This window comes from Furipterus horrens, unplaced genomic scaffold (assembly GCF_987537825.1).
Source record: "Furipterus horrens unplaced genomic scaffold, mFurHor1.1.pri manual_scaffold_6, whole genome shotgun sequence".
Lineage (NCBI taxonomy): Eukaryota > Metazoa > Chordata > Mammalia > Chiroptera > Furipteridae > Furipterus > Furipterus horrens.
The window spans coordinates 168,885,776-168,913,204 of record NW_028327176.1 but is presented as its reverse complement, the minus strand read 5'-3'; the positions used below and the strand labels follow the sequence as shown (position 1 = coordinate 168,913,204).

The following is a 27,429-nucleotide window of genomic DNA, read 5'->3' as shown; positions in this document are numbered from 1 at the left end:
AACAAACCATAGCAAGTTTGAAAGCAGATAATAACAACACACTCTTAAAAGGTACTTAATACATTCTAGGTGCTCTTTCTGTGTTAAAAGATATTGTATTAACTCATTTAATCATCACTACAATCATATGAGGTAGGTAATACTATCATCTTTATTTTCAGATGAGGAAACAAAGAGGCACAAAGAGGTTAAATGCCTTGTCTATAGTCACAGAGCTTGTAAGCGCTAGAATTTGAGAGCCAGTGGTGCAGCTTCAGAATCCAAACTAAACCACCTTTGCAGGCAGCACTAACTAACCAAGAATTCCTTTCATCTGTACCTGTATGAAGATGATCTAGAGTGTGTTCTAGATGGGCAGAAAGGCTCTCTGTGATGCAATGACCACATTTTACTCCTGACATTTATGACAAAAAGACATAGTTCAAAGCCTTCAGCAAAACCAAGACAAGGGAAAGGTTCTCAGAACTTCCAAATTCTAATTGTGGCCAAATTCCTACTTAAACTTACCTAAATCTAGGAACATTATTATAAAATACATTTATTAATGCTAATAGTAATATATGGGTCACTTGTGCATTGGCCGGAGGGGAACACAATGGGACCTGTGCCTGAAAAAATGGTCTAGAAGCCAGACATCAAGATTAGTTTTGTTATATACTTTGAATAGCAACTTTGAGAATTGATTTTAGAAACGTAGTATTGATGTTGATTATAATGTAGTCAATTTGAAAGTTTCAGGTGGTCAAAAACAGAAGGAAGAAAAGGAAGAGTAAGAGTTTCAAGTTGTATTCAATTTACTGGAAAAAGCTCATTAAAATTTTAAAGATCTGCATTTAAGCAAAGACAAAGAAGATTCACTTTACTCAGAACAAGCATCCCTAGAAAATACATGAAGAAAACCATAAATATCAAGATGTATTCAGTGTACTCAAATGTGTGGATTTTAAAGTAATAATTAAGCAAATGAATAATTCAACATATGGAGAAAAAAGCTACACATTAATGCAACTTTATTTTTCATATGCAGGTAAAAGTAAAACAAGAGGGAACAAGGGGAAATTAATTATGCTGCTACAGAAAATAAATTATTTTCAGATTAGGTGAGCATCAATAAACATTTCTTAAGCCCCAGGTAAGATGCAAGGTTATTTTGGTTTGATTTTATAAAGAAAAAAATAATATTTATTAATAATACTTTGCTTTCTTTGGGAACAGAACACTCAGGTAGAAATTTGATGTGGGCATTATCTGATTAACGGATTTATTAAAAAGGTGTTAGAATACAAAAAAGGTATCTTAATATTTATAAAACAAGTAACTAATATAAACATTATAATAATTACAGCTAAAGTTTGTAAAATGGAAGTTAATTGCATTTAAGGTTCAAATATATTTGAAATGTATTCCATTTTCTCTTTCTGTTGCTTTTAAGTGATATCTATTATATACTTTTCTAGGGGCAGGAAAAATTTTTAATTAAGTGCAAGACACGATTGGAAAGATGTTCATCAGTTTTATGCATCTTATTATTTCCTAAAATTTGTAAAAATCATCATTCCAAATGGTTAGCAGTGTATATCTGCATCACGTTCCAATGAATTTTTTTCTAACTGTATTTTATTTTCTTTAATATAACATAGAAGTTAAATGGGACTTTAAACTTATTTTGAAAAAAGTGTTGGACATCATTACATACTATAAAATGGTAACAAGAACTTCTATAGGAGAAAAGTGTCATATTTTCAACAAACTTAAAAAACAAGTGTTTTGATTTCAAAAGCAACAAATTCTCTGGTCTTCCTCCCAACTAGTAATCCAATTGCATTTTGGATGTTTCTATCAGAGTCAAATAGTTTTTTAAAGTGCTAAATTAACATATTGGATTTTTTACCTTTAAAAATAATTTACAGACTAAATTAAGATTTATGTGATTATTATGAGGAGTCAGCTATGGCAACTAAATCACTGATATCCTCTCTTCACATCCCAACCTTCATCCATATCCTCATACAAATATTTTCAAAGCAAACTCAATCTTGTCTCTTCAGTTTATCTTTAGAACTAAAGTATAACCTCATGCATAGTTTTTGGAGAAAGTCTGTTTTATTGTCATAACAATGTTCATGCTCATTTGTTGCAATAGCAGACTTAATCCTTGAAAGAGGTGATCCAAGTAATTTACATTTTATATTTCATATTCAGAAATCTGCATTTAAACTGGTGTCCACTTAAGAGTATACATATGTAATTCCAAATACATTCCTTTCTGAAACACAAAATTAAACATTGGTTTAATTTTAACAGTTTAGGTTCTACAAAGAATTTCAGAAGGAGTTAGATAAGGGAGAATACAATTAGTATTGCCTGTCAGTTTTAATAGTTGCTACAGCCTCATTTATGTTTGTTTAAATCAATATATTCACTCAATAACCTATGAGCTCCAAGTATCTTTTGTTACAAAATAGCCATAAAGTATTTAATTTTGTAAAATGATTTGATGAAGCAATTTATGGCTCTCATTTCAAAAAGCAAATCTAAAAAGTATAGAGCCACCATAGCAAGTGGCTCTACTATACTGTATATAACATTCAGAAACAAATTCATCACATGTGAGCTAATCATCGATATAGTATGTATTCTGGAAGATTCTTTCTTATGATATATAAATTTTAACTACAGGGGTGGGCAAAAGCAGGTTTACAGTTGTGAGTATGCAAAATACAGTTTATTTTTCTATTATTATTATTTATTTCTTGTATTTATCATTATTACTGTTAACCTGCTTTCACCCACCCCTGTATGGAAAACACCATAAACCTGATTGGAATATCTGATTATGGTTTTCCCAAATCACTTTTAAGTATTTTCTTAATTTTCATGTAGAATCAAATATTCCCTCCCACTACTGTACATTGAAAACAGTATGCACTCATTATTTTCTTGTCTCTTTTCCTCTGCTAGACTTCTGGTCCCTTGACGGCCAGTACTATATTCTGTAGGTCACTGGGTTTCATTTCCTAGCACAGAGAATGGCATATAATAGGAACTTGCAACATTTTAATTGAGAAAGTGAAAATTCATTTTTAGCCCTATCCAAAGTACTCCCAATAGATCTAAGTATTTTTGTTTATAGAGTATAGCTAATCATAAGTATGATACCATTAAGCCAATTAGAGTCTTTCCTATACCTGGAAGTAACTTTCATATAACTGGCATGCATTTACATTCATGAATATGCATATATATGAACTATGTATACTTCACCTATTAGCACATATATATATCTACATCAGTTGTTGGAAAACTATAGCCCATGTGCCACATCTGCCTCATGGCCTGTTTTTGAATAGCCTGTGAGCTAAGAATGACTTACATTTTAAAATAGCTGAGAATATCTAAAGAATAACAATACTTTTGTGATGTAAAAATTTTATAAAATTCAAATTTCAGTGTTGATACATCAAGTTTTATTTGAACACAGCCAAGTTCAATCATTCACATACTGTCTATGCTGCTATTACACAACAATAGCCAAGCTGAATAGTTACAACAGAGACCATATGGCCTGCAAAGCCTAAAATATTTACCATCTGATCCTTTAGAGAAAAAGTTTGTTGTTCACTGATCTATATACTAAGGTAGGACTGCATTTATTCTATTCTTATTAAAAGTTCTACATTTTAACAATTTTATAAGTCATAAACATTTGAAAAGAAAATCTAGATACCAATATAAATCTGCAGATGTAATTAAATAATTAGGATTAAGGTGATAAAACATTTTAAATTCAAGTAATAATGTAATATATTTAAACAGCACCAATGTAGTATGATAGGTTATTAAGGTAATTCTATCAGCTCATTCATGTCAGCATAAACTATATAATTAAAATTACTTTCTTGAAAATCTCAAAGTTAGTGTAAAGTTCTTGAAAAGACACTACATTAATTTTTGCTTTTTTATTATAATTTTATGTAATGATCCAATACCAACAATAAAACCCAGGATTAAAAATAAAATGGTTTACTCTAAACTGGAGATATTCTGCACCAAATGCTTAGTTTGTGTTATAAACACTTGGCATAAAAATTCATTAAAAATTTTATATCAATATGCTACCGAGACTACATCATTAGTAATCAAAGGATAGCCCTGGTTGGTGTTGCTCAGTTGATTGGAGAATTGTCCCATACACCATAAGTTTTCGAGTTCAATTCCCAATCAGGGCACATGCCTGTGCTGTGGGTTTGATCCCCAGGCAGGAAGTCTATGAGATGCAACTGATCAGTTTCCCCTCACATCAACGTTTCTCTCTTCCCCTTCTTCCTTCTCAAAAAAACAAAAAACAAACAAAAAAACAAACGGCAATAAAAAATGTCTTTGAGTGAGGACTAAAAAATAGTCAACTAAAAATAGTCAAAGTATATAACATTTTCTTACTAAAAGTTTGCCTTCTGTGGCCAGTTTACATATTCTAAAGCAGAAGAATTTACTTTCTGACCAAATATTGCAGAGTATTTTAACGTAATGCATGTTTTCATTTTCCTCAAGAATTTGTTGCCTATTATTAAATTATTAATTAAAGAAGGAAATATTCTGGTATTTATTACCAAGCAACTTACATACATTATCTAATTTAAGACAAAAACCCTTGCCAGGGAAGTGCTATTAAGCTTCTTTTATAGACAGAAATCAAAGCTCAGAAAGGTTCAGTAGCTTGTCCCACGTGACACAGCTAGTAAGTGTAGTGCCGAGATTCAGATCCAGGGTCTTTCTGACACACCAGTCCTTGTTCTTCCCACATGACCAATAAGAACCAGAAAAACATGGTGCATAACACTCAGAAAAATGTTTCTGGTTAAGACTAGATATAAATTACTAAATATTCAATATATATACTTACTATTGTAAAGTTGTCTTTGTGACATTAATACCATTGTAGAACAGAACAATAGCCATTGAGCTGGAAATACTTTTTACATCTTAAAGGTTTTTAAAAATGATCATATTTGGAATATTTTGTATGATTGAAAAATTATATAAAATTGAAATTTCATGGTCTCTAAGTAAAGTTTTACTGGAAATTAACCCATTAACTCATTTATGCATTGTTTGTGGCTGCTTTTGAGCTATGGTGGCATCACTGAGGAGTAGAGACAGAGGCAGTAGGACCTGTAAAACCTAAAATGTTTACTATCTGGCTCTTTAGAGAAAAAGACACATGAATTCAAATTAAGTAGAACTAAATTCTGGCAATGTATATTTTAAGTGTGGAATTGTAAACATTTTGAAACTAAAACTATAAATACGTAAGTAATGGGCATAATGGAGTGTTCTTCATTCACTGGTCATGTATTCTAATATAACCTGAGATACGGCAAGGTCCATGTGAACTGCTTACTCAAACTGCTTGCTTATAATGCACATTTCTGATAGATGGTGAGCTCTTCTTTTTATCTTAAAATTGGGTGGTTCTACCATAGTGTTATGGTTTTGTTATTTTTTAATTTTGTTAATATATTAACTTTTAAGAAAAGTTTGTTTATACTTTAATATATATTGTATATGAATGTAGTAAATACCATAGTTCAAAACATTTTGAGACAATATTAATTTATAACTTTAAATATATAGCTCTCATCACTGATGATTTTTAAATGATAGGGTTTTAAATATTAATGTTACTTTAAGTACTTTAACTGGCATATTTAATAGTCTCTAAAATAGCAAATATCTTTTGCCATGTAAAAAAGTCAATTTAAATTATGAAAATTTATAGGCTATAAAGATGATTGAGTATGTATGTATGTGTGCACAATCTGCTTCAAATGCTCTGATTAACATGACTATTGTGCTCAATTAACCACTTAGTAAACTGCTACATAGTTAGAAAAAGAATAAATACCCCCATTTTTGGAAAATTATGAGAAATCTAAGAAAAGAATACTACTAAAGAATCTAAGATGAGAATACCAGTTGATATGAAAACCACAGCCAACTGTTAACCAAAAAACAGCTAAAAGACATGTTCATTTCTCCACTTTCTTTACAAGTACTGGACACAGAAAAAGGGGGTGCAAACATAGAAAGAGCAACAGAAAGCAAACCAGAAGGGCAAATCCACACACCCAAACACATGCAGTGTACCAGCATCTCTCATACTTGTTGCAGAAGAGGGGGTGTTGCAACTCAGCAACCAGTCTGCAGTGTTTAAAACAGTCATGTTGTCCCCTGAGAACAGGAACAGTATAAGGGTTCATTGTCTGAATGCCTGCTCAGTGTACACAAATCGTCTTCAATGCTTGCACTGGTTTCTGACCTTTTGGCCAAAAATTATAACTGCATGGTATGACTTTTACATTTTAGTTCATCAGGTCTGTTTTAGTTCAGTTAAATAAGTACACATGATGATTAGTGAACTCCAAGGTCTGATTCCAGAATGCATGTGTTCTTTAAAAATCTTATTTGTACCAAGCTAAGGTTTAAATATTAATGTTTTTACTTCAGAAGTCATCACTAAACAATCTTATAGATTTGCAATCTTATAATTAATTAGCTGAAACTATAGATGCATGTTTAGAGACAAATAAACATTATAAACAAAAAAATGTTAATCTACAAAGGGTTTGGTGTAAAACATTATTAAATACAGGCAAGTTGCAATGCACACAACTTTACAAAGGAAATTTTAGATTGCACAGTTATTCTAAAATAAATGAAAAGAGGTGATCAATTTTATATATATTTATTGAAAATTTAAAAGAAAATATGATGTGGCAAATGCTTATATCTAATAATATGAAGTTTATAAATTAAAACAAATTTCATATAATTTCTCACTTACTGAATAAAACAATTATATCTACAAGACTTCAAAATGATTGTGAATAATTTAAAATGCAGCTTATACATATATGTGTATATATGTGTAGTCTATATATTCTGATGCTAAAATAAGATAATATTTTCTGGCAAGTTGAATGCATTTTATAAAAACAATAGGGCAGGATATTTAAAATAACTTACTGTTTCCATATGCTGTGGAATAATTATGGGCTAATCAAATAAGAAGTTATCTGGAAAAAATTCAATTGCTATTTTAAATATATGTTATTATTCTCTTTGAAAAGAAATTGCAGCAGATATGGATTTTTCTACTTCCAAAATTATTTTTAAGAAAAAACATATTTTAAGAAAAAATTTGGGGTAGTTTTTCTCTCACACAATTAAAAATAAAACTGAGAAACAGATCATTTCTTTTCTTCTTCATCTTCGTTTTTTGTTAGGTTCACAACAAATCCTTTGGCTACACTTTCTACATTTTAAAAAATAGTTACAAGGGCAAATGAAAAAGGAATCCTCAGCAAAGTCCTTCAAAATGTTGCCCAGAGCTGTCTATTCTTCCTGAATGTTTCCAGTTTTAGAGGTGGGCCAATTTTTTCAAGAAAATGAGTGGAACAATAAATAATCCATTAACCATACATTCCTTGCATATAATGTTGATTGTGTTATTGCTAATGAGATATTTATTTATTAGCAGATCCCTAACATAGGAAATTGCAACAAACATTAAAATGTGATTCTGGGTGTCTTCAAGGTTGTGCACTTGCCTCCTGTCCCATTTGTGGTGACTGATGTGCTGCTCAGATTAGCTTTCTCCAGTTTGGAGCTACCAGGAGTATCACCACCTCCAACAAGAGGATGAGGACTTGCTAGGTCCTGCATTTCCATAGACCTGTTAGAGCCAGAAGCAAAAGAGCCAAAGTTGAAATTACAGCAGATTTCTTCATAAACTACATATATACTCTACTGAGCATGGATGTGATCTCACAATGATAAGAATTGAAACCAATAGCCAAGACTATTTGGTTAATCTGGAGAATAGGCCAGTCCATTAAACATTAATAAATAAAGCTTTCACAGTACTTAAGCCCCATTATTTTTTATTTGGTAACCGGATAAAAACTCAGATCTACAAGAGGGAATAAAGATTGGCAGAAATGTAAATATTGGCCACATTTTCTTTCTACGAAAGACTATCTTTTATTTTTTTCTCTTACTTCATGAAATACAGCCAAATGAAGCAAAAAAAAAAAAAACAAAACAAAACAAAACAAAAAAAACAAACCCAAACAAAAACCACCGACATTGTATTGTATAATTTATAACATGTTATAGTAATAATATACATGACAACAGCACAAAAATTATATTCTTTTAAGGTTCTTTCATTTGGCTTGATGTGTTATAACAAACTTAGATAAGAAGCAAGTTTATTAATACATTAAGTTATACCTGCAATTAAATATGAATAACAAATACGAACAAGTATAACAAAACTGAAACACTTTTAAAAATGTCATCAATCCCAAAGAAACCAGGGGAAAAGAAAGAACACATATGAAAAATAGAAAACACATAAGATAGTACACCCAAACACAATGAATCAATGATTATAATAAATATCAATAGACTAAACACTCCAATAAAAAGCCAAAGATTGTCATATGGGCTTAAGTAGCCAAGACCCACCTTTTGGGGATCTATAAGAGAAGGATTTTAAACATAAGCACACTGTGATTCTATGGTGTGCCGCCCAGACCCCCCCGCCCCCCAGTTCTACAGTTAAAAAAATCATTCCTATAGCTGTGGGATGTTACCAACTGGCAGCTCTCAACTGAATCCTTTCCAGGACTTGCCTCAATTGAAGAGATTCACTTTATCCAGGATCACATCTTTTCAGAAAGTAGCTTTCAACTACTGACTACTCAATGAAAGGCTATAAAGACTACTCCCCCTACTCTCAGGGTCACATGAGTCCAGAGCCCCTCTAAGATCAGCTGAGATCTTTGTTGCATCTGCACTGAAGATCGACGTCTCTCAGTCCAACCACGCTTCCCTCATCTTCTCGAAAATTATTACTCCTGACAGCACAACCCAATAACCTACTGACACTTCTCCATCTCAGAGTCTGCTTATTGGGAACATGATCAGCGATAAGACCTAAGTAGGTTCAGGGTAACGAAGAAAAAGGAATATAATATGTAAACAATAAACAAAATAAATGTTTGGGCCATAATCATATCACACAAAATAAATAGTCCTCAGGAGGAAGAATTTTAGCAGATATAAAGAGAGAAATAAGAAGATGAAAATAATAAGCAGTTCTTCAGAAGAAATAAAAATCCCAAACATACATGAACCTAATAGCAGAGTTTCAAAATACATAAAGTGAATCTAAAAGAATTAAAGGAAGAAATTCACAAAGCCATGATAATAGTTGGAACTTTTATAACATGCATTTCATAATAACCAAAAACAAAACAAAAGCAGACAAAAAATAAATTTAAAAAAATATATATACAGTTTGATATACTCCTATACATTTATTTTTGCTTTTATTTCCCTTGCCTTTGAAGTCAGATTCATAAAATTTTCTCTAAGACCAAGGTCCATAAGTTTAGTACCTAAGTTCTCTTCTATGAAAATTATTATTTTAGGTCTTATATTTAGGTTTTGATCCAGTTTGAGTTAATTTTTGTATCTGATGACAAAGAGCAGTCTAGTTTCATTCTTTTGCATGTGGCTTTCCAATTTTCCCAGCAAAATTCATTGAAACAGAAAAAGCTTCTGTAGAGGAAAAGAAACCATCTACAAGACAAAAGAGGAACCAACCTATGAGAGAAGATATTTTGCAAACAGCACTTCTGACAAGGAATATCCAAGATATATAAAGAACTCATACAGCTCAACGACAACAACAAAACAAACCAATTAAGAAATCGGCAGAGGACCTGAACCGACACCTCTCCCAAGAAGACATACAAGTGGTCAAAAGTTGCATAAAAAGATGCTCAACTTCGCTAGCTATTAGGGAAATGCAAATCAAAACAATAACCAAATACCCTCTCACACCTGTTAGAATGCCTACTATCGAGACAAATAATACTAAGTGTTGGAAAGGTTGTGGAGAAGAAGGAACCCTCATTTGCTGCTGGTGGAAATGTGAACTGGTACAGCCACTATGGAAAACAGTATGGGGGTTCCTCAAAAAATTAAAAATAGAGTTGCCATATGACCCAGCAACCCTTTTTCTGGGTATCTACTTGATAAATTTGAAAACATTTGTTTAAAAAGATATATGCACTCCTACGTTCATTGCAGCATTATTCATGGTGGCAAATACACAAAAACAAACAAAGTGTTCTTCAACAGATGACTGGTTAAAGATGATGTGCTACAGGTATACAACAGAACACTACTCAGCCATAAGAAAATATGAAATACTGCCATTTGTGACAGCATAGATGGACCTTGACAACAATATCATGCTAAGCAAAATAAGCCAGACAGAAAAAGTCAAGAACCATATGATTTCACTAACACGTGGGATATAAAACTGAAAGCAACAAATGAACAAATGAGATAAACAAAGAAAAATTCATATAGACACAGAAATAGAATGGTGATCACCAGAAGGAAAAGGGGACACGGGTGTAGTAAAGGATAAAGGGGGTCAAATATATGGTGATGGAGGGAGATTTGACTTAGGGTGGTGAATAGGCAATGCAGTTTACAGATGATGTATTATAGAACTGTACACTTGAAACCTATATAATTGTATATATTAATCAATGCCACCCAGTAAATTTAATTATATATATTTAATAATATGTATATACATAAGATTTGAACATTATCACCAATTTGACATAATCGACAGTTACAGAACACTAATACCCAGTAATTAAAAGTAAACATTATACCGGGGAAGGGGGGTGCTGGGTGGAGGGGAGCAAAGGGGAAAAACTTGGAACTATTGTAACAATATAATCAATAAAATATACTTAAAAAAAAAAGTAAGCATTATTTTCACGGGTACATGAATGTCTAACACAAGGACTATATGGTGGGTCATAAAATGAGTATCATTAGGTTTAAAAATAATGTTTTTATAGATTTTATTTACTTACTTTTAGAAAGAGGGGAAGGGAAGGAGAAAGAGGGGAAGGGAGACATCAATGTGCGAGAGATACATCTATTGGTTGCTTCTCTCATGTTTCCAGCTGGGGACCTGGTCCATAACCCAGGCATGTGCCCTGACTGGGAATTAGACCAGTGACCTTTCGGTTCACAGGCCAGCACTTCTTCCACTGACAGCCAGGACAAGTATCATTAGACTTTAAAGTATATCTTACAGAGTGTGATATCTGATCAAATGACTTAAATTAGAAAACAATGGTAAGATATATAAGATACCCCTAATATTTAAAATTGAATACTGGGGGTAAATTGGGACAAATATAATAGAACAACAATAGAAAAATTTAAAAAATTAAATACCACACTTATAAATAAGCTGTGAGTCAAAGAAGACATTGAAATTAATGTAGAAAATATTAAGGACAAAATAACAATAATAACATATCAAACACTTCCCCTCTCCCATATAGTCAACTGATCATCAACAAAGAAGCAAAAGCAATAAAACGAACAAAGAGTGTCTCTCCAACAAATGGTGCTGGAACAACTGGACACCCACAATAATACATCTAGATACAATCCTTATAACCTTTAAAAAATTAATTACAAATTGATCATTAGACCTAAATGTCAAATGCAAAACTACAAAAAGTCCTAGAAGATAACAGGAGAAAACCTTGATAACCTGGGATATGACTTTGGTTTTTTTTTACAACACCAAAGATGAGATTCATGAAATAAATCACTGATAGGCTAGGCTTAATTAAAATGAAAGATATTTGCTCTATGGAAGACAAACCACAGGGAATTAGATGACAAACCACAGACTACAATAAACTATTCGCAAAAGGCATACCTGATAAAGGGCTGCTGTCCAAAGTATACAAAGAACTTTTAAAACTGAACAATATGGAAACAACCCAATTAAAAAATGGGCCAAAAACCTCAACAGACACTTTGCCAAAGAAGATATGCAGATGGTAAATAACCACATAAAGAGATGTTCCACATCACACGTCATCAGGAAAATGCAAATTAAAACAACGAGAGACCACTTCACCACCTATTACAATGGCCAAAAGTTGACATACTGGCAACATCAAATGTTGGTAAGGATATGGAACAGAAATTCTCATTCATTGCTGATGGGAATGTAAAATGGTATAATTACTTTGTAAGATAGTTTGACTGATGTGTTCTATCTGGCATTGTTGTGAGAGGCTGCGTTTGGCTTCAGTGAAATTTTTTTTGAAAACTATTTCAACACGTTTGCCCTTTTCATGATGGGCAATTTATTTATGAGCACACCTGTCCACTCTGCGCTGAGTGTTAGCAGTTTTTGACCAAAAACAGCATGACACCCATGTCTCACCCTTCCGATTCACCTGATCTCACCCTGAAAGACTTTGTTTTTGTTTGTTTTGTTTTTGTTTGTTTCGCAGGATGAAAAACGTCCTCAAAGGGAAATGTTTTGCTGATTTGGAAGAACTGAAACAAAAAACAGCAGTCGCACTTAAAAGGCATCAAAGTCAAGTTCAAAAACTTTTAAGCAGTGGAAAAAATGTGTGGATTGGTGTATTGCATCAAATAGTACTTTGAAAGTGACTGAAGTTTAAACACGAGTAAATACACAATTTTAATAAATATATTCCATTTTTTGGGTCCTCTTCATAACAAGGTAACATTATGAACAATATTATGCCAAATAATACAAGTTAGATGAAATCAGTGAATTTCTTGAAAGAAGCAATTTATAAAAATTGACCAAATAAAAAAAAAATCTAGTCCTACATCAATTAAAGAAATTGAATTCATAATTAAACACTAAAAAAAAAAAAAAAAAAATCAAAGCCCTCCACAGCTATATGGTTTCATTAGTGAAGGTTAGCAAACACTTAAGGAAAAATAATAATAATCATTGATAAATTCTTTCAGAAAAATAACAGGGAATTTTTTTCATTCCATTTGTACAAAACCAGAATTACCCTGATCCAAAACTTGCCAAAGACAATATAGAGAAAAGAACATTATGGACCTATATTTCCCATAAACATAAATGAAAAAATTTAACAAAATATTATCAAATTAAATCCAGTAATAGAAAGGATAATATATCATGACCAAGTGTGCTTTACCTCAAGAATGCAAGTTTGACTTAACATTGAAAATCAGTCAGTGTAATTAATAGAATATTATTTCAATGGGTATAAAAAATCATTTGACAATATTCATCATCCATTCATGACACAAACTCTCAGCAAACTAGGAAATTAAGTATCATTCCCCTATATGATAAAGACCATTCTTAAAATATCTAGTTTACATCATATTTGATGATGAAATACTGATTACTTCTCTCTAAGATTAGAACCAAGACAAGGATATCTATTTTTCCTACCTCAGCACATTTTACTGGCAAATCTTAGCCAGCACAAAAAGAACATAAGTGAATAAAAGAGGTAAAGGTTAGGAAAAAGAAAAAAACTTGTTAATTTATAGATAACACAATTATGTAAAAAATTATGAGAAAGCTATTTAAAAAATAATAAAACCAGTGAGTGAATTTATCAGTTACAGGTATAAGAGCCTTGCCAATACTAATTAAAAACACGAACCAAAAATACCTGAAAATTTCAGTCAGTGTCTCACCAGTTCAAGTACTGAAATATCTAGAGCAGTGTTTGTTCTGGAGTCTGGAGGTTGGGCTATTCATAGTCCCACTCTGGCTTAATGAGTAGATATTTCTTGCAATTAAAAAGAACCTTTAGAATATAGACATTCATTATTGCTATGAACTATACAGCAAGAATATTCCTGCACTTTCTTTTATTTTGTAATTATTTCTGAAATTTCAGATTCTTTTTAAGTCTAGTTTATACAAAATATGATACATAAACTATAAAATTTACCTTAGAGTTCTAGAGCAGAAAATGATTAATGGGTATTGGTTTTACCAGTAAATATGTATTGTATGACACAGTCTATATTAAGATTATATCATAGTGTTAATGTTATCTCTTTTAGTCTTTACAATGACACATTGATATGCATATTATTTTCCATATTTTATAGATGAAGAAAGTGAAGCTCAAAGAGGATACATAAATCATATAAATAAAAAGACCAGCACCAGATTTGATCTCAGGATCTAGCTGATGCCTGAGCTCAGATTTTTTTCTGTAACACACTGTATGTTTCTCATTTTTTAAAAAATGACTTTAGGCCCTGGTCTGGTAGCTCAGATGCTTAGAGTGTTGTCCTGATATGCCAAGATTGTGGTTTTGACTCCCAGTCAAGGCACATGCAAGAATCAACCAGTGAATGCATAAATAAGTGGAACAACAAATTGATGTTTCTCTCTCTCCTCTATCTCCCAACCTCCCTCCCTCTCTCCCTTCCTTTATCTCTAAGATCAATTAATAAAAAAAATAAAAAAAAACTTTTAAAAGGTGGCTTGAATTCTTTCACCCTGTGAAACCACAATCAGGAATGCATATCCTACAATATAAAATTCTGAATGATTTTCAAAAATTACTAAATTCAATATAAGCATTTACTCTTCCAAATCTATACTGGTTGTTACCATATTTAAAGGTTACCCTCTTCTCCTCCCAAGATTTCTATTTCAGCACCCTTACAATACTAATTTTCAACCAGTGTGCCACAAGAATTTTTAAAACATACAATGCCTGACTGTTGAGTCAGGCACACTGACCTCTTTTCCTTTAGGTTGTCAAGTAAAAAATTGACAACAGCCAATACAAAATAGTTGTCTGTTGTGAATGAAGCAAAATTATACCTATTTTTTGTCAGATCAGCAAAAACAAATACTTTTTTTTTTTGGTGTGCCACAGAATTTTAGTAGTTCCTATGTGCCTGAGATGGATAAGGTTGGAAATCACTGCCTTAAAGAGGTCCTTATGTCATGAAGGCATATGAATACTAGCATCTATCTGAACAATACAAAAAGTGAACTTATCCATAAACACAAAGCTTATTAAAATAAAGAAAATAAGGAAGAATTGCAAGTCACACGCAACTACTTTCTTTGTTCTTTTCTGCAATTCTTCTGTAGCACAGATGGAATGTATTTCTAACAAACTGAAATATTCTCTTCAAACCCAGGGAAGAGCAGACGTTACATTTGTGCATTTTAGAGACCTCTCTAACTTAGAAACAAAGATTCCTTCTGCACAAATGCTGATAATGAGTCACTGGCTGTGTATTTACAGGCTGAGATGCCATCAATTCTTCATGACCCACGAAATGCAAAAGCATCTTAGACTGTCAAATACACTTGCTCTCATGCCACCTTTTCCTCTTGCATAAAGTGGATGGCATGCATGCATGCCTCTGTGCCACTCATTCTCAGAGCCTGTCTGATGTAATCAGCCAGCTTTCAATTTGACCATCAGAATGAGTTGAAGGGCAAAAGTTCAGGTATTTGCTTTGCTCGTAACTTCCTTTTCTATGCAATATAAGCCTTCATTCTCCTTAGCTGAAAAGTAGGAATAACAACATCAGCTTCTACTTAATTAGGGCATAAGCACCAATATGGCAGGGGATCATTTTCAATTTTGTTTATTGATTTTTTTCCTCTATACCTGGAATTATGCAGGGTACTTTACTGGGTACTAATAAATAAATAATAAAACAGGAATAGGGAAATATAGATAAAGTGCTTGGAGTCACTTGGTATTAAAGGTAGTCTAATGCTGCTTCTGTAGCACAGGTGCAATCATTTCTAAAAAATTGAAATATCCTCTTGAAACCCAAGGAAGAGAAAACTTTACATTTTTGCATTGAGGGAGTTCTAGGAATGCATAAAATACCTTCAGAGAACTTTCAGGCTAGTGGGAGAACAGGGAATGGGTGGAGAGAGACAAGGATTAGTTCTCTGATACAAACATGTGTGGAACTTTCCATATCTGAATTTGTAATGTCAGATCTCCCAAATGAGTGAGGTAGGTAAGTGTGCTATGGGAAATGTGGGGGTGGGGGCAGTGAGGGGATGAAAGGAAGATGTTCTGTATGGGTACAGAAAGACATTCTGGAAGAAAAAAATAACAATAAAATGACTTAACTTCAATCAGATGCAAGTCATGAGCATGGCACTGCTGAGTACCACCAGTTCTCACTCTCTGGAAAAAGCAGTGGCCTTTTGAAAACATCAGGTAGCAATGCCAGGCCATCTTAGTCCAACACATTTCTGAACAGGATTCAAGAAACCCTTGTCATCGCTGCAGACCCGAGCCAGTTTCTCCTCTGGCAATAAAGCTGAGAGAGGTGGATCTTCTCTACTGCACAGTGTCTAGGTGGCAGGTAGACAGACAGTCTCAGAAAGAGGCCCTCACTAGCCCATTTCACCAAACATGGTCAGAACTGGGTTCTGCCACAGACAAAAGGAAATGTAGGAGAAGCAAGACCCCTAACAATAAGGATCAGGGAAGTGGACTGTGCATAAATGGAGCTGTTCTTGCAATTTGCCAGTGACATCATGCCTGTCCCTGAGGCTAGCATGAATGCTTGCAGTGCAAGTGACCCGTTTGCCAGGGTGACCTCAGGCCCTGGAGTAATGACAAATAAAGCCATGAACACACTGTTCTTTGGATACTTTTACCATCATTCTGTTCCAGGGCTGATGACTTCAGACTTGAGACCTGCAATTCCAGCCTTTTATTCTCTGTAATTCAAACAAATTATTCAGATAAAACATGATCTTCCCACCCAAGAAACATGAGAAAGTATTTTTGAAAGATGCATTTCTTTAAATTTAGGTTGTGGAAGCACCTCTTAATTTGAAAACAAAGAAAAAATTAAATAAATTATGCAAGCATTATTTGAATGATACAGGTCTCAAGATTCTGTTTCATTAGTTACACCATGTTTAACGAAGCAGAAGTTATTTCCCTCTAGAAAGTAGTAGAGTAAGGATACAGCCACAATCAAAACATCTAATATCATCAATTACGCCAAGAAACATAGTGACTCTTCTTCTAAGAAAAACTCTATCAATAAGGATTAGACATTTTACTGGAAGAATGCATGAGGATTTTTAAATACTAGAATGTTGAACTAAAAAGGGCAAAGCATTGACATAATGGGGAAAAATAAAGATGGTTCCTTATTCTGGTGATGAAACTTCAGGATCAAAAGGGCTATTCAATGTCCTCAAATGCATAAGTACTAATTTATGCTTCAGGCTGTGAATGCAGTCTTAAGAGCCCATTCTGTAGGCTCTATAGACTCAAACTGGGGCTTTAAAGTTCACCTCTACCATTTATCAATCAATGGACCTTAGGCTCAAAAGAAGAGATAATAATATATACTGAGGGGGAGGGGCAGCTACTATATAATTAAATAAGATAGCACACAAATTGCACAGAATTTGGCATATAGTATATCTAAATAAATATTAGCTATTAATATAATCACTTCCACAACACTGTCAATAAATATCTGATTTGTCTGTTTGAAAACCTGTAGTTTCAAGAAAGTCATTTTCTTAAGAGGCAGCCCATTTCACTTTCATATCATGCATTATTAAGAAGTTTTCTGTACATTGGTTCCAAAGTAATTTAGTCCTATAAGCAATGTAATGTATTGACACAGGTCAAGTCTAAACCTACTTTCACATAACTGCTCTTCAAACATCAAAGAACCTTTCTCTCCCCAGTTAAGCATCTCCGGTTTCTTCGGTTCACTTAGGCCATTTAAAACTACTTTATCTTCCTAGTGTTCTCTTCTGAGGAATTCCAGGCTTCTACTGAAATTGTGAGACCCATAGTCTTACAGTTACAGTGCAAACTATGGCAGGGGTATTATAACTCTTAGTATGGACACATCATTGCAGACCGAAGAGTACATTAGCTTTGCTAGCAGATACACTAGAGTACTAACTCATGCTGAAACCCAGTCAGCCGAACTCCTAAGTGTCTGTTCCATGTGAAGCTTTAGAGTCCTGTGTCCTTACAGCTACTATACACTGCAATTGGTATATGGAACCCAAGTGAACAGTTTTTTATGTGTTTTTCCTAAATACCATTTTGTTGAACTAATTCCATTATTCCAGCTTGTCCTGTTAAGATTCTTGTTCTGTTTTTCAATGTACTCTTTCCCTGAGTCACGACACCCATAAATTTTTTTAGTGTGCAATCAAAGCCAATTTGTAATAGACATGGTGAATAGGCTGATATTAAGGACAAGTCTTGAAGAGAGTACTAGAAATATATCTCAATCTTTCCATCAGCTACTTGGGAATAGTTATTGAGCTGATAGTGGTACTATCATTTAGTCTCTATTTTTCTCTTTTCCTTGTGAATACATCAAAAGCCTGTGACATGCACCTTGTTAAATTCCATAGGTACTAAGTATAATGCATACCTTTTTTCTCGTTTCTAGTATTGCTATCACAAAAGACTCTGAAGATATTTCTTCTGCTTAGAGAATTTATGCTGAATTCTCGAGATCAGAGCCTTTTTCCAGTTAGTTGCATTTAATTACTTAAGAATATAATTTTAAAATCAGCAATCTTAAAGAAGTTAACTGCTCTGTGGTTTATTATATCATAAAAACAAAGGTATTTGTAAGGGAAAATCCAGTCCGAATGACAACCCAAGAGGATTCTGAATGCTTTCCTTCCCTTGAGCATACCTAATATATACATACATATAAATCAACTCCTCCTGAGAGACAACTGAGGGCTGATTGAATATCTTCTGCACAACAAGTAAGAGAGAAGGACCACATAGGTTGGAGAACTATGTGAGTTCTTTGAAAATAGTGAGAACTTTCTAAAATTGAAAGTTCAGTTGACTGCCATGGTTTTAAGTTCCTTTTCCATATAGACTGTGTAGGCTGGAGCTCTGTCCAGGGGCTCTACAAACTTGCAATGTGTTCTCTGCCTCACCCCCTTGAGCTTGTTTTGGTCCCAAACAGCAAAACTGCCAGGGCAGCAGTAAACGTGCACACGGGGCCGTCCCACTCAAGGCCCGTTCCAGTCTCAGATTGCAGAACTGCCAGGGCACCCTGGAGCTCCGTGTCCCAGGCTGCCTGAGACTGTGCTTGCTGAAGTTCCAACCATCCAGCCCCTCAGGGCATCCCAGGCACTCCAGAGGCTTGCTCTGGCTCCAGTTTGGCATGCCAAAACCAGCTGGCACACACAGTCTACACAGAGGATGTTTCTATTCAAGGCCACTTTTGCATGACTAGGAGAGGTAGCTGTTTAATTTAAATTGTAGATAGAAACACAGAAAGTCAAAAAAATAAGGAGAAAGAGGAAGATGTGTATGTTCCAAATGAAGGAACAAGAAAAACATACCCCAAACCCCCAATGAAACAGATAATTTGCATGACAAAAAGGATACAAGGTAACAGTCATAAAAATGCTTGCCAAACATGATAGTAGAATAGAGGAAGTCAGGCAGAATGTCAATGAAGAGTTAGAAAATATAATAAATAAGAAATCATAACTCAAAAATACAAAAAAATAAATAGTACACTAGAGAGAATCAATAACACCAACGAACACTTGGTAATTAGATCACACAGAAGAATAAATTAGCTACCTAAAAGAAAGACAGAGTAGCAGAAATCACCCAATCAAAACAGTAAAAATAAAAAGGGATTTAAAAAAATGAGGACAGACCCTCACTAGTGTGGCTCAGTTGGTTGGGCATCATTTCATATAGCAAAAGGTCGCTGGTTTGATTATCAGTTAGGGCATATGCCTGGGTTGCAGGTTTGGTTCCTGGTTGGGTGTGCTTAAGAGTCAACAATTAATGTTGCTCTCACATTGATGTTTCTCTCCCTTTCTCTCTACCTCCCTTCCTCTCTCTCTAAAAATAAATGAATAAAATCTTATAAAAAATTAGAATAGTTTAAGGGATCCCTGACATAACATCAACCATACTAATATTCCTATTAGAGGGATCCCAACAGGAGAGGAGAGAAACTAAGGCCAGAATGTTATTTGAAAAAATAATGGCTAAAAACTTTGTAACCTGGAAAGGAAACAGACATCCAGGTCCAGGGAGCACAAAGAGTTCCAAACAAGGTGAACCCAAAGAGACTCACACCAAGACATATTGTAATTAAAGTGGCATAATTTAAAGATAAAGAGAGAATCTTGAAGGTGGCAGTAGGTAAACAACTAGTCACATTTAAGGGAAACCCCAACAGGCTATCAGCTGATTTCTCAGTAGAAAATTTATTGGTTAGAAGGGAGTGGCTGAATATATTTCAAGTGCTAAAAGAAAGGAACATAAAACTTATAATACTCTACGCAGCAAGGATGCTATTCAGAATTGAAGGGGAGATAAAGTTTCTCCCAGTCAAGTAAAAACTGATGAAGTTCATCATCATTAAACTTACTTTACAAGAAACATCTTTTTAAGCAGAAAAGAAAAGCTCATGACCAGAAATAATAAAATACATAAAAGAAAAAAATCTCACTGGAAAAGGCAAATATATAATAAACAGTGAATCAGACACATAAAAAGCTAATATAAAGGTTAAAAGACAAAAGCAGCAAAATCAACTATAACTACAATAAGTAGTTAGGGAATATAGAAAACAAAAAGATCTAAAGTATGATGTCAAAAAGTGTGTAGCAGGAGCAAAAATGTAGTGCTTTAAAATGAATGTGTTTGAATTTCAAATGCTTAACAGCTTAAAATGTACTGCTAGAGATATAAATAAATGTATATAAACCTCATGGTAACCCAAAACCAAAAACCTACAGAAAACACACAAAAATCAAGATAAACAAATATGAACAAAACACTGAAGAAAACCAGCAAACTGAAAGTGAAGAGATTAAAAGGAAAAAACAACAACAGAAAAGAACTATAAAAATCTTCAAAAAAGTAATTCACTAAAAAATAGAAACATATCCTTCAGTGATTACTTTAAATACATGTTGACTAAATGCTCCAACCAAAAGACATGGGGTGATGAAATGGATATAATGAAGATATGGAAAAGGTATTCCTCACAAATAAAAATGAACAGAAAGCTGGGGCAGCAATACTCATATCCAACAAAAAGGACTTTAAAACAAAGACTGTAAAAAGAGACAAAGAAAGACATTAAATAATAATCAAAGGATCAAAAGATATAATATTCATAATTATTTATGCACCCAACAACATAGGAGGGCCTAAATATATAAAGCGAATATTAACATTAACAACCATACAGAGAGGAATTGACATTATTACAATAGTAGGAGACTAATACACACATACAATAACAGATAGAAAATCCAGACAAAAACTCAGTAAGGAAACAATGGCCTTAAACATCATATGAAAATATGCTCAACATCATTAATCATTAAGGAAATGCAAATCAAAACCACAGTGAGATACGTCATAGTGGCTATTATCAAAAAGTCAACAAACAAGTGCTGGTTAGAATGTGGAGAAAAGGGAACCCTTGTGCACTGTTGGTGTGACTGTAAATTGGCGCAGTCACTATGGAAGACAGTGTGGAAGTTCATCAAATATTTAAAAACAGGACTATTGTATCACCCAGAAATTCCACTTCTGGCTATCAGAAGAAAACAAAAACACTACTTCAAAAACCCATATGGAGGGGACTCCTATAGGCCTGTGTGGGTGACTGGGAGTCTCCATTTCCCCTCTCCCCCTCCCCCTTCCCACTTCCCCCATTCCCTTGCTCCTTACAGGCCCTTGAGTTGGTCCGGGAGTTCCTCCACCCCCTCTCTGCTTTTCACTCAAAAAGAAGGAAAAAAAAAAAAAAGAGAGACATACGCACCCCTATCTTCACTGCAGCATTATTTACAATAGGCAAGCTATGCAAGCAACCTAGGTGTCCATCCATAGATGAATGGATAAGGAGAAGTGGTGCATATGTACAATGGAATACAACTCAGTCATTAAATAAAAAGAATGAAATCTCACCACCTGCAACAATGTGGATGCACCTAGGGGGCATTGTGCTGAGGGAAATAAGTCAGACAAAGAAAGATAAATACCATAGGATTGTGGAATCTAAAAAAAAAGAAAACAAAACAGAAACAGACTCAGTGATGCAGAAAATGAACTGATGGTTGCCAAAGGGGTGCAGGGTGGGGTGGGGGTGAAAAATGTGAAAGGGGCTAAGAGGGAACAAGTTCTAGTTATAGATTAAACAAGCCACAGACATGTAGTGTACAGCAGAAAGAATATAGTCAGTAATATAATAGTAACTTTGCATGTAGATAGATGGTTAATAGACTTACTGTGGTGTTCACATCATAAGGCATATAAATGTTGAATCACTATGTTGTACACCTGAAACTAACCGAACACTGCATGACAACTATGCTTTAATTTAAAAAAATTTAAAGAACAATAAAAAATATTTTTAAACACATTTCATAATAAATTGTGTGCTTTATTAGGTAACAATATGGATTGGGAGTCACAAACATGAATAAAAGTCCATGATCTACTACCTAGAAAAAGTTAATGGGTTTGTGTGTAGATGGTTTTCCAAATATCTTCTCAGTTTACAGGGCTCACTAAATAACACTGAGAGTCTTCCATAGACAGGCATTCTTTACTCCCTTCCTTTCTATGCCAAGACATTCTGTATCTTTATGAGGTTACTCAACCCATTCACTTTCAGCGCAAGGAAGTTAGCAACTGCCACGAGGGATCAGAATGTGAAATGTGATGAGAGAGCCCTGTGATAAGTGCCTGACCTTAGCAAACAAAAATAAACCCTCCAAGAATAAGATGAAAAAATGCAGTGATCTACAACATAGAGTATAGTGTGGCTCTTAATATAAGCAATTAAAGTTCCATGCCACAGGAAGCTGTGGTTGAGGCTGCGTGCGATTCACGGACAGCAATGCCAGAAGACATCAGGGAACTCCCCCATTGCCCCATCCTTATGACACTATAACATGATAGTCTCCATTAAAAAAAAAAAGTCAACCAGCCATCTTAGTGATAGGAACCTGGGGCCCACTTCTCGTCTGGCGTAATACTTCACGGAGCAGGTCCAAACAATGCAGGGCCCTTGAAATCAGCAGGAGCTCGCCGCTCTGATCCGTGCCAAAGCGCAACATGAGAAATGGGGCTGGTATAAATATTCATTGGGAAGTTACGGCCAACCTCCTTGCACTGTGTGTTTAGTGCAACTCAAAACTGCTCCACCTGGTCCCTTCTGGCTCCCTCATGTCTACAAGGGGCTGGCAGCTGGAAGGCAGGCTGAGCCTTAGAAGTCTTTTAATTTGCTGTCGCACCAGAGGGGCAGGCAGGAGGGATGACAATGCATATGCTGGGATTCAATTACAGGACTGTCTTTTTCCCAGGTGGGAGGCAACTGATTGCAGAGAATTCAATGCTTCCGTCTGTTAAGGTCCCTTAGGAAATGATTGGTGGTTTGCAAATGTTGGCTGGGGGTGTGGAATACGGCACTATGGTTGGCCCTCATGACAAAAGCCTTGGCAAAAAATATCAAGCAATTTGAATATTTTGCTAGGCCCACATGCCATCTTTAGTTTTCTCTTGTTTTCCCAAGTAAAATCATTCTGTAACCTCTGCCTGGAAAATGTGATTGACAGCCCATAGGTTCTGAAATAACTGGCTGTTTAGCTTATAAAATGTAGGGTAAAAGAAGTTTTGAGATCACTGTCACATGAAACTCATTGATTTAAATATTGCAAAAACTTAAGAAGTGTTATAACCATTACCATTTAAGTGGAACACACAATGGTCTGAATTTAAAGCACTTGAACAGTTCCTAAAAGCTTGACAAAAATACCTACAATGTAATTCTTTCTTTACAATAGAATTGTATAATGTCATTTTTAAGGACACCAATCTTAATCTGTTGTAATTTGTCGGCGCCAAAGGGGGATGGTGTGCTTCATGTTTTACCTGCTATAAAGCAAGATTCACTCAATACAAAAGGAAGGTTTCATGCAGTATGGTTGAGTAGCATTAACTGGATTATCTCTGTGAACAGCTACTGTGCAAATAATTACAAAAATCAATGATTTTTGATGCTTCAGTGGGATCTAATGTTAAGATCTCTTCTAAACACACACATCTAAATTATAAATAAGGTTATTCTCGTCTTTAAAATATTTCTGAGATCTACCTTCTTTGTGGATTATATACTACATAGATAGCTTTCTTTAACAGAGCTTGAGAAGTTGACCAAGTTCATAGAACTGGTCACCAGACGCGTTTTCATCAGAATCTGATTAGGAAACAGTGACTGGACTTTAAAACATTTAATTGATTATTGTAAAAAAAAAAAAATCCATTCTTACTATTTTTCCCTCCTAGCTGTTCTTATCATCATTCTTCTTTTCAAAATCCAGAATTTTTAAACTTACATTAAAGCTTCATATCCCTTTTCTTACCTCACAGAATCTTATCTGTACTTCAATCAATATCCATGAAGTCTATAGTCACCTTCTAATTACTAATCTAATTGGCTTTTTTCATTTGTTTTTTGTTTTTCTGTAACTTTTACTCTGACCTACTCTAGCATTTGACAATCGTAATGACTTCTCAAATTTTCTTCCTCCTGGACTTACTTAATATTTCTGTAGTGACCCTTGCTACCTGGTTATGCATTCCCCATTTCTATTTCCTTTTACCTAAAGAATCTTGATTTTTATCGAGGTATTCATCTCTTGCCAACAAAGTTCAGCATCTCAGGGAAAGCTAAAGCCACCTTTAGCTCTGGGAGATGGAGGCCTAATTCCTCTCACCAAGTCAATGACAGTTTCAGGAATCATTAGGTAATCATATTTGTGCCAATGGGACACAAGAAGAACTTGGCTGGAGGCCAGTGGTAAGTTCTTCTTCACTATTTTACAAGAGATTCCAGATCCAAACTGCTTCTTCAGCTGGATGCGAATGAGAGACAACGTAGTCCTGATTTCTACAAGCAGTCATTCTATTACCAGAGAAGAAATAGACTTTGGGCAAATCCAAAACTGTATGGCAGAGCAAAAGGAGACAAAGGAGACTGGTTTCTTGATGAAGTTATTGAGCTCCAGGATCAACCACTCCCCTGGTCATTCTAGCTCTGGAATTTCAGTTATGTGAACCAATAAATTACCTTATTGTTTAAAGCCAAGTGAGTCAGCGTCTCTATTACTTGCACTTGAAACCATTTTGACTGATACAACTACTCTTTCCTGGTTTCTTGACGTCACATCTGGCCATTAATTTTCAGTCTCCTTTGTGTGTCATTCTTGTCCTCTTAACCTTTTGATGTCCGTGATCTGCAGCCCCAACCCTCATCTCATTTCACTCTGGTAAGCACCCTTCTGGGAAATTTCCACACGAAGCTATGCCCTCAACAACTGTTTATTGTCGATCAATTCAAACTCCATCCCTCCTCAACCCTCATGTCTCTTTTAATTAGCAGATCTTATCTACAATTCTGTATTACTCAGATCCACAAATTTTTTTCACAGACTCTTCTAATATTGTAAGTCCATAGCAAAACTCATCATCTTTCCTTCCAAGTCCATTCATATTTTATGTCTAACTAGACCATTAAGTTGGTCACTTAAATCAGGACTCTAGGTGATATTCTCAAGCCCTTGCTTGATCTTAGTGCTTCTGCCTAAATAAGTCTCAAAATATTCATTCCTTTTTATCCTCACCACTATCTAAATTAAGTCTTCAGAATTCTTCACCTAAACTTTTCCTACCTGCTATATTCATATCACAAAATCTTAGCAACTCATTCTCTTCTAAGTGCATACCAACAAGTAGATGCTCTATAACTATACCTCAGTGAATGGACAAATAGCTTTCTGGTTTTTCTTTTGTCTTTTCTGCAAATCCTTCCCCAGGCAATCATCAGAATTATTTTTCTCAAATGTAACATAACTAGTTCACTTTCTTTCTTAAGTCACCTCATATCCATGGGGAAAAGAATGATGCAGTTGTTAAAAAGTTCAATATTTAGCGGACCTACGACCAACCGACCAACCCACTACTGATAAATCGGCCCAGCTTTCGCTTGCACCATGTCTGGTTCCTCCAGTGTCACTGCTATGAAGAAAGTGATTCAACAGCTCGGCTGGAGGCCGGCTCAACCAAGTGAAGATTTCCCAGGCAGCTGCAGATTTGAAACAGTTCTGTCTGCGGAATGCTCAACATGACCCCTTACTGACTGGAGTATCTTCTAGTACCAGTCCCTTCAGACCTCAGAAAGTCTGTTCCTTTCTGTAGTGAAATGAATTTTTGAAGGTGTTCTAAACCACTTCTCATGAACCAGTATATATTCAAAGAGAGCTAAATTTGGAGCCTGTACAACAAGCTGATCCATGTAACACGTGCCACACCATACAAACTTCTGCTTTTTTCAGTCCTTAACATCTACCTCTGAATTTTCATGAATTTCTATTTCACAAGAATAATTATTTTATATACACTGGCAGCAGCATATGAATAAATACTTAGTATAAAAAAAAGTTCAATATTTAACAAACATTTACTACACGTCATATTCTGGGATTCTGGGCTAAGGGCTTTGAAAGAGTGACTTATTGATTTTCTTCTTTTAAAAGGCATGTAATTTGGGAAAGAGTTGGTAAATGACCAGAGCCATGGCAAACAATAGGTATCATCAAACTTCTCAGAAATCCAAGAACCTGCATGTATTTTTATTCTGAGCTATAATATGCTCATACCATTTTTATATTCCTTTCATCTAGACTTGTAGTGGAACTATCTTAAGTTAATATGAACTTATATTAATGCATAAAAGTTCCAGGAACACATGATGCACTACTTGACAGTTCCAGGCAGACTTACTTTCCAGAAGCTGCTTTAAATTCAAAATTAAAGTATTACATTTAGACAAATGCACACAGTGATTTGCTAGTCATGGTTCCACTTAAGAAATTACCTCTAAAATATCACATTGTTTAAAATTCATAAATCACTTAAATTTGTTCATATTTCTTTCAAAGTCTTTTTCTGAAGAAATGAATATGTGAATCCCACTATGTAGTAGTGTTTATTTATTTATTTGACAAATCTTTGGGTTCCTAAGCTCTTAGTTCACCTTTATGAACAAAACGAATACAAATTCTCTGCTTTTGTGGAACTTACATTCTGGTGTGGGATATGGGAGAAAAATATACATTCCCTTATATTTCAACCACTACTAAGTTTGAAATATTTTGTAATGGATTATCTTACCCATTTATAAGACTGTGTACAATGCAATTAGATTCTGGGTTCTATAGATGAAAACCACCAACAGAATCCATAGGGGAGGTGGCTCAGTCACACAGGTGCAACTTCTGCCAGCCATAAATTATTAGCAGAATTTAGACAGATGAGGGTGAGAGAACAGGGTATTCTGGTGAGAGGATAACTTGAGTCCTGGAACTCAAGATGGAATGAACATAGCTTGGCATGGGGAAGTGGGAAGAACAGGCTGGCCAGAAAG

The 27,429-nt window shown here is 34.6% G+C and overlaps 1 protein-coding gene and 1 pseudogene across 3 annotated transcripts in view; one reads left to right on the top strand and one right to left on the bottom strand.

The window, feature by feature from the left end:
* Positions 1-27,429, bottom strand: part of EYA4 (EYA transcriptional coactivator and phosphatase 4) — a 225,670-nt gene that overhangs the window by 54,607 nt on the left and 143,634 nt on the right. For 2 of the 3 annotated variants that reach the window (XM_090279866.1, XM_090279867.1), the window contains exon 3: positions 7,611-7,735. In XM_090279866.1, coding sequence (XP_090135992.1) covers positions 7,611-7,735 — 125 coding nt within the window. Of the gene's footprint in view, positions 1-6,162; positions 6,232-7,610; positions 7,736-27,429 lie in introns of all 3 variants that reach the window. The other variant, XM_090279868.1, reaches the window with a different exon arrangement.
* Positions 25,997-26,201, top strand: LOC150007802 (guanine nucleotide-binding protein G(I)/G(S)/G(O) subunit gamma-5 pseudogene; annotated as a pseudogene).